The sequence below is a fragment of the Hyperolius riggenbachi genome, chromosome 3 (genome assembly GCF_040937935.1).
Source record: "Hyperolius riggenbachi isolate aHypRig1 chromosome 3, aHypRig1.pri, whole genome shotgun sequence".
NCBI lineage: Eukaryota > Metazoa > Chordata > Amphibia > Anura > Hyperoliidae > Hyperolius > Hyperolius riggenbachi.
The window spans coordinates 436,770,754-436,779,262 of NC_090648.1; the positions used below are offsets into that span (position 1 = coordinate 436,770,754).

The 8,509-nt window shown below is 45.9% G+C and overlaps 1 protein-coding gene across 1 annotated transcript in view; it reads right to left on the reverse strand.

Annotated features, from left to right (window-relative positions):
- Positions 1-496: 496 nt before the first annotated feature.
- The window catches only part of KDM5A (lysine demethylase 5A), a 101,008-nt gene continuing 92,995 nt past the window's right edge, over positions 497-8,509 (reverse strand). Inside the window, exon 29 of the mRNA XM_068277679.1 lies at positions 497-4,512. Within this exon, the coding sequence (XP_068133780.1) occupies positions 4,291-4,512 (222 nt within the window). The 3' untranslated portion in view covers positions 497-4,290. The remainder of the gene's footprint in view (positions 4,513-8,509) is intronic.

Sequence of the window (8,509 nt, forward strand, 5' to 3'; positions counted from 1 at the left end):
CCTTAGAGGTCTGACTAGGTAAACTAAAAAGGATAAATGCACTTTTATGATAGGCAAATATTAAAGGGATACTGTAGGGGTCGGGGGAAAATGAGCTGAACTTACCCGGGGCTTCTAATGCTCCCCCGCAGACATCCTGTGTTGGCGCAGCCACTCACCGATGCTCCGGTCCCGCCTCCAGTTCACTTCTGGAATTTCTGACTTTAAAGTCAGAAAACCACTGCGCCTGCACGCCCGTGTCCTCGCTCCCGCTGATGTCACCAGGAGTGTACTGCGCAGAAACAGACCATACTGGGCCTGCGCTGTGCGCTCTTGATGACATCAGCGGGATCGAGGACACGGCAACACAGGCGCAGTGGTTTTCAGACTTTAAAGTCTGAAATTCCAGAAGTGAACTGGAGGCGGGGCCGGAGCATCGGTGAGTGGCTGCGCCAACACAGGATGTCTGTGGGGGACCGTTAGAAGCCCCGGGTAAGTTCAACTCATTTTCCCCTGACCCTCCCTACAGTATCCCTTTAAATCAGTCTCAAATTACACCCCAATTCATCATGCAATTATAATGCATTATGGATTTTTACTTCCTGAAAGGGATAGGATGACCCACTGGCTGTCTAATGGTTATTACACTTCTCCACAGCAGCCTCCATTATATGAACATGCACTGCAAAGCAGCCCCGATGCCTCTGCCAGCCCCTCCCACTGCTGCTCACTTCTCTCTCATCTGTAGTCAGGTGTAAAGGATACCAGTGCCAAAAGGCTCTGGTAAAAAGTAAGGTGCAGTGGGTAGGAGGGGGCAAATACTTACCGCACTTCCTGTTCCCCTCCACTTAGTCCCATTCTTCTCGGTGACTCCACTGCATGTGCGGTGCAGTTTGTCCGTTCCGCTCCCCTGTGGCCGCTTCGGGTCCTTTTACACTTAATCAGTTGGTGTGCGTTGGTACGCGTTTTTTACATAGCAGTGCATTGGGAAGAAGATTTCAGTTAAAACGCGTTAAGTGTAAAAGGTGTCATTGGAAAATATGGGCATTACTTTGAAAATCAGTTTTCTTTCCGTTTTAAATGAGAGCAACTGATTAAGTGTAAAAGGGCCCTTAGAGTGATGTCACAGGACAGGAGCGCGCGCACTCGCTCCCCCCGCGTCTCCACTCAGCACATGATGTTCACGGCAGTAGAGCGTGCATGCCGGGACGCAGGATCAAGGGGAGAGAGCGCACTCCTGTCTTGTGAAATCACTGCGCGGCCACAGGGAAGCAGGACATACTGCGCATACCCCAGGTTTGGAGTCGCCAAGAACGGGACTGAGTGTAGGAGAACGGCGAGTGACTGAGGGGAATGCAAGGCACGGTATTTGCTTATACCTCCCTACATACTGCTACCTCACTTTTTACCAGCTCTGGTATCCTTTAATCATCGCTCATCACTTCTTTTTCCTGCCTGTGCCCAGGAAGCAGCATAGAGCATTCACAGAAACAGGAAGGACAACAAAAACCAATGAGCAGTGTTGATCTACAAGTCACATGAGTAGAGCTCATAGACTGGGATGCAGAGATATTAGAGCTGGGGTACAGTAAAGCAAGTATTCAGGCTATTCTGGAGAAACGTTTGTAACCAGTAAGTAACTGGGGAGGGCCTTGCATCTGCCCGAGAGGACAAAAAACAACAATAGATTATAACTGCACTACTGATCAAGGAGTAATTCGGGGAAGGAGTTAATATAAGTGCACTTATTTATGTACTGATTAGTGTAGTGCCGCAGGTATCCAGAGCAAACTGCCATACCTCAGGCTCTATCTCTTCTATCTGCCCTGCAATTATCAGTTACCTCAATCTTCCTCAATCTCGAGAGCGCATTCTGTTGCCTCTGATAGGCTGTAGTTCAAGCTGGGCATTGCTGTATACAAGGACAGCTCTGAACATTACACAGAGAAGATCACAGCAGCTGGTAATAGCTGAACATATACAGGAGAGTTGCCATTGAAATTAACATGTGTGGCGCTACATCGATCAGCATAACCATGAGGAAACATTTAAACAGATTCTAGAACAATTCATCAAAATGTTTGTAGCATTCATATCTTTATTCATCATTACTCACACTTAAAGCAAACCTGTGACTTGGTCAAAAGGAAAATTAAGATAATCACCTCGGTAGAAGAAAGTCTATGGATCCTCCAAAGTCTGTTCCGTTCCCCTCAAGACCTTTTGCGGGCGCGCTCCTGTCTGAATGAGCGCGCCCGCACTGCACAGGACAGCTCGTACCTACGCAGTAGCTTCGAGCCGTTCATGTTCGGCAGAAAAGCCGGGTCCGAGCGGCTCCGTGCTACTATGCAGACGCGAGTCGTCCTGTGCGTGGACATTGTGTCCGCGCTCCCGTCAACAGCCCTCGTCGGGGAGCTTTGGGGATCCCCAGTGCTGGAACAGAGAGTTGCAGGAGGATCGGGGTGAGCCTCTGGATTGCCAGTAACTTCCCTCTACAAAGGTCTAAGTATCCAAGTTTCCCAGTTTTTAAAGTCACAGGTATAATTTAAAAGGGCTGAGAGGTCTGCTTTACAATGACCCTGAAATAAACGCAAGCTATATTAAACTGACCGTATGATGATAAAATACATGACCAGAGGTTACCTTCAGTGAAAACAGTAAGGCAAAATCATTTTAAGCTCCACATCTACATTTAAAGAGGATCTGTAAAAAAAGAATTTTCCCTGGAGGGTACTTACCTCGGGAGAGGGAAGCCTTTGCATCCTAATGGGGCTTCCACATCCTCTTCACTAACCTGGATCCAGCGCTGGCAGCCCCAAAACAGAGAGCATGTAAATATTTACCTTCCCGGCCCACCAGTGCAGTAGAGCGGACTTAACTGGGCTTGGATAATTCTGACGGTCCCATTGGAAGGCCGCTACAGCGTCTGAGCCAGAAAGGTAAATACGGCAGCTGACATCCTTGTCGGCTGTATTTTCGGGGGCTGCCAACGCTGGATCCCAGAGGGTGAAGAGGAAGGTGGAAGCCTCAACAGTATCCAGAGGCTTCCCGCTCTCGAGGTAAGTACCCTCCAGGGGCAGTTTTTATTTATTACAGTTACTCTTTAAGACATGTACTTCACTTTTCTAGTAGAGTCTGGAGAAAGTGCACCAGGGTCAAAAGGAAGTCCCTCTTGCTTGCCCTTTAAAGGGGTTTTGTGGAGGTTATAAAAACAAAAAACTGACACTTACCTGGGACTTCTATCAGCCCCCTGCAGCTGTCATGTCCCGCACCGTCCTCCTCCGATGCTCCATTCCCCGCCGCTGGTCTGGTCTAATTAATTATCTAACTAGACAAATAATGCTCGCTACCACGCATCTCAGGGAGCTTACTGCGCATTATGAGGTTTTCTCATGCTACGCCGGTGCAGTAAGCTCTCGGAAAAGCGAGTGGGAGCGAGCAAGCGCACGACCGCAGTCTAGTTAAATGGATAATTAGACTGGGACCGGCGACGGGGAACAGATGATCGTAGGAGGATGGTGCGGGACATGACAGCTACAGGGGGCCGATAGAAGCCCCAGGTGTCAGTTTTTTTGTTTTTTAACCCTTCACAGAACCCCTTTAAAGACTAATTAACGTGATGGATGGCTTCACTGACCGACACTTTTCAGCTCCACTTACATATCATCCAGTCTCTGAACTTGTTTTCATTGTAGGAAACCTCTAATTAAGTAGTTTATTATCATATACTTTGTTTTAACAACCAGGTTAACTTCCGGCCACTTTACATCTTGACAGTGCGGCCTCCTGCTGTGACGTCAGTCTGTAGGTTCGCTGTGTTCCTGGTAAATCAGGAAGCAGTGGCGTTGTTTGCCACAATGTTCTGCGTATATCACCAAAGAAACCAAATTAACTGCAGCCACGCAATGAGCATAAAATAAAACTCCAACTAAAACCTGAGTGGAATAACACTCCTCCTACCCGTGTACTGTGCCCCAAAGCATTCTGGGATACACGCTGATAATATAAAAAGTCATTTCAAGAAGTTTCAGGAAAAGAGAACATAACTGTTGTGAAACAAATTTGGGTGAAGCCATCAACAACTTTCTAGTTCAAAAAAAGGGTCCAAAACCAGCCCGGGACTTGTGCAATTTGAAAGCTGCATCCTCAAACCACACAAAGGGTTCCGCCTGTGCCCAAGGCCTCCCATCTCGAGAACACACGGCCCAGAGATGGCTCTTTAACACGAGCCACGCTACAGGCGCAGGTAGAAGGTGTAAGAGCTACAAGAGAAAAACAGCTGCCAAAGTCTACTTGAGGGAGTCCACAATGCTAGCTGACCTCCTGTTTCACCTCCACGGTGGGTACAGGAAACCCAGTGGGACAAGTCACATTGGGAGGGCAGGGGGGACACGGTGGGCAGGGTCCTTGGACTCTCTTGTTAGTACAGTTCGTGCAGATGTAATCTTCATTCTCTGCCATTTCTGAAGAGACGCCCACGCAGACCTGGTGGAACCACTCGTCACAGCCACCATCACACTGAACCCAGTCAACCTGCAGGAAGCAAAACAGAGAAGAGGTCAGATAATAATAATGCCAACATTTGTATAGTGCTTTTCTCGGACTCAACTCAGCACCTGAGAGCTGCAGCCAATAGGAGCGCTCTCAATAGGCCACCCCGTGCAGTGTTAGGGAGTATTGCCCAAGGACTCCTTTTTGGAGGAACAGCCAACATTTGAACCCTGGTCTCCTATGTAAGAGCCCATGATGATGAATAGTCAAGAAAAAAAACAAAAAACACAGAAGCACTAAAATGTCTGAAAAAAGGGTTCAGAATACAAATGACCTGATCAAGTAGTGTGGTGACAAAAGCAAACAACTACCAAAAAATAAATGCTCTACAATTTATTATCTGGACAGCAGAGCTACAAAATTTCAGATGCTGCATGGCGTTTTCATGTGCGTTTATGTGTTTGTCAATAGAGACAAAGCACGGGAAAAAAAAGGAATTTGCATGCAAAAAACAGAAGCATGCGCATTCAATTACATGTCCGGAAAATAGCATGCTTGAAGTGGAAACGTAACCTTAGGGCCTATTTCCACTTCTGCGGAATCCGCAGCATTAACACTGCCTATACCACGAAAAGGCCTGCCGTCCGAATCGCACGCGGGCGCGATTAAGCTGGCATGCTGCAGTTTACCGCAGCGCGCTTCTGAATCCCTATAGCGGTGCGTGGCATAGCTACAGGGAATGGGGCGCATACTTGCATCACTGCACGTGCCGGTATGCATGCCGCAAAACGCACGCCGACAGTGGAAACCGACAAGAGAAGCGGTCTAGCTGATTTTCCCTACACATCTCTCAGTCTGTCTTCTCCTGGTGTGTCCCAATGCAGAGAGAAGGTTGGCCTTGCAGCACAATAGCTGATAATGTTTATTTGTAGCTGCTCAGTTACTGCCTCCATCAGGCCAGGATCGCAGTGGATTGAGACTGGGAAGCTGAATGGGGGAATGCATGTACTCGGCAGTGGCTGATAATTCGCTCTACTCTTTGCCCTTTAAGAGGATTACACTGATGAGGGAAATCCTGCAAAGTCGGAATAAAATGCAGATTTTTCTCCCACGAGACCAAAGAACAGAAGCTGCTTGTTAAAGAACATTAGAGGCTGATGATGAATAGAGTAACACAAATAATATAAAAGCCCCTGTTCAGACTTAACATTTTACTAAACTACCACTTTCCTCTTTTTCTCTCCAGACATCCAAGTCAACCATTTCTGCCGCCCGGACGTGAAGCTCACGTCCGTCCGACTGCTCTGCCGCGATTTGGCGCGCTCCCGAGCGCGATTGCGCCCCTGTGCTGTCCCCCGGTAGCCCTGGGATCATTGAACGGGAACATGGTTCCAGATCACCCTTCCGTGTCCCCAGAAGAAAAAAACAAACCGCTCTTACAAGAGGCTTCAGTCTTTCTGCACGTAAAATTTTCCGCATCATCCTTGTGCTTCCGCTTAGCGAGAAGCACAAGGAGAAGAAAAAAAAAAAAAAAAAAAAAAGACAAATAGTTACCTAAGGGTCTGAACTTTTTAAATATGCATTTGAAGGGGGTATACTACGTACATTTTTGTAAATGATAAGCTTGTAAATAGTGATGGACGCAAAACAGAAAAAAATGAACCTTCATTTCCAAATAAAATATTGGCGCCATACATTGTGATAGGGACAAAATTTAAATGGTGTCATGTCCAAAACAAACGGGCAAATGAAATACATAGGTTTTAATTATGGTAGCGTGGATTATTTTAAAGCTATAATGGACGAAAACTGAGAAATAATGATTTTTTCTTATTAATCCTAGAAATCTTAAAATGCATTTATAAAAAAATAATTCTTAGCAAAATGTACCACCCAAAGAAAGCCTAATTAGTGGCGGAAAAAACAAGATATAGATCAATAAATTGTGATAAGTAGTGATAAAGTTATTAGTGAATGAATGGGAGGTGAAAATTGCTCTGATGCAGAAGGTGAAAAATCCTGATTGGTTGAATACTGCTGTATTCAACCAATCAGTCAAATACTGCTCTGTGCCGCCACAGGAGGCTTCAGGAGCCTGAGTGCTCCCGTAGATGGGCCGCTCCATACTGCACACGAGCGAGGGCACTCTGGCGCAGTACGTAGCTGCCCATCTTCAGGTGCACTCAGGCTCCCGAAGCCTCCAGCGCAGGGGGATTAGGTAAGTATCTGGGGTTTTTTTTGTTTGTTTTTTAGGTTCCTATTGACTTTAAACAATATTAGTTGCCTGGCAGTCCTGCTAATATATTTGGCTGCAGTAGACACTGGATCAAAAACCTGAAAAAAAGCAAGTGGCAGTCAGAAGCACCTGTTCAGGGTCTATGGTTAAGCATATTATAGGCACAGGATAAGCAGGTCAGCCAGGCAATTTGCATTGTTTAAAAGGAAATAAATGTCACCCTCCATATCCCTCTCACTTTAGTTGTGCTTAAAGTTTTCAGTCTACTCATTAAAGACTTATTAAAAAAAAAAAAAAAAAGCATAACGGGTACACATTAACCATTTCGGCCCGCAGGTATTTTTCACCTTATGTATCAGAGCAATTTTCACCTCCCATTCATTCGCCAATAACTTTATCACTAAGTACCCAATGAATTGATCTATATCAGGGGTGCCCACACTTTTTCGGCTCGCGAGCTACTTTAAAATTCGCCGAGGCCTAGGAGATCTACCGATGTTTCAAATGCACCCCCCCCCCCGGAAATGTAGTTAGGTATAGGTCCCTTCAGTATAGCTTAGCCGGGTATAGGTCCCTTCAGTATAGGTTATCCGGGTATAGGGGTCCCTTCAGTATAGGTTAGCCGGGTATAGGTCCCTTCAGTATAGCTTAGCCGGGTATAGGTCTCTTCAGTATAGCTTAGCCGGGTATAGGTCCCTTCAGTATAGGTTAGCCGGGTATAGGTCCCTTCAGTATAGGTTAGCTGGGTATAGGTCCCTTCAGTATAGGTTAGCTGGGTATAGGTCCCTTCAGTATAGGTTAGCTGGGTATAGGTTAGCTGGGTATAGGTCCCCTCAGTATAGGTTAGCTGGGTATAGGTCCCTTCAGTATAGGTTAGCCGGGTAGAAGTCCCCTCAGTATAGATTATCCGGGTATAGGGCCGATGTCTTCCCGCGGTGGCGTCCAGGTCTTCACTCCCTCAGCCGCGGCTGAGGGAGGCTCCGGTGGGCAGCGTGAGTGGAGTCGGAACTCGGAAGTTTTCCTTCTCTCCTACCGATTGGCTGCGCGCCTCTGCTCCCGATTGGCTGCACGCCTCTGCTCCCCTGATTGGCTGCGCGCCTCTGCTCCCCTGATTGGCCAGGCTCTCCCTCTCCTTCGCGATCAGCGGCCAGCAGCAAAAACTGCGTTCTACAGCTGCTGGCTGCTAAATTCAATGGGACGCGGCCAAGAGGCCACGATCTACCGATCAGGCGATCGCGACCTATTGGACACCCCTGATCTATATCTTGTTTTTTCTGCCAATCAGGCTTTCTTTGGGTGGTACATTTTGCTAAGAATTATTTTTTCTAAATACATTTTCACAGGAACATTACGAGAAAAAAAAAATTATTTCTCAGTTTTCGGCCACTATAGCTTTAAAATAATACATGCGAACATAATTAAAACCTATGTATTTTATTTGCCCATTTGTCCCGGTTATTACACCACTTAAATTATGTCCCTATCACAATGTATGGCGCCAATATTTTATTTGGAAATAAAGGTGCAATTTTTCAGTTTTGCGTCCATCACTATTTACAAGCTTATAATTTAAAAAATGTTTGTATCTTCACACGCATATTAAAAAGTTCAGACCATTTATGTATTTTGGTTTTTTTATAATTGTAATTTTTTTTTCATTAAAAATTTTATCTGGGTAATTTTTGGTGTGGGAGGTAAAGTTAATTTTAAATGTAATAATGTGGGTTTATTTTTTAAAAAATGTATGTAGATGTAGTTTTATTATTTGGCCACAGTGAATTTTTTTTTAGCCCTGGAAGCAAA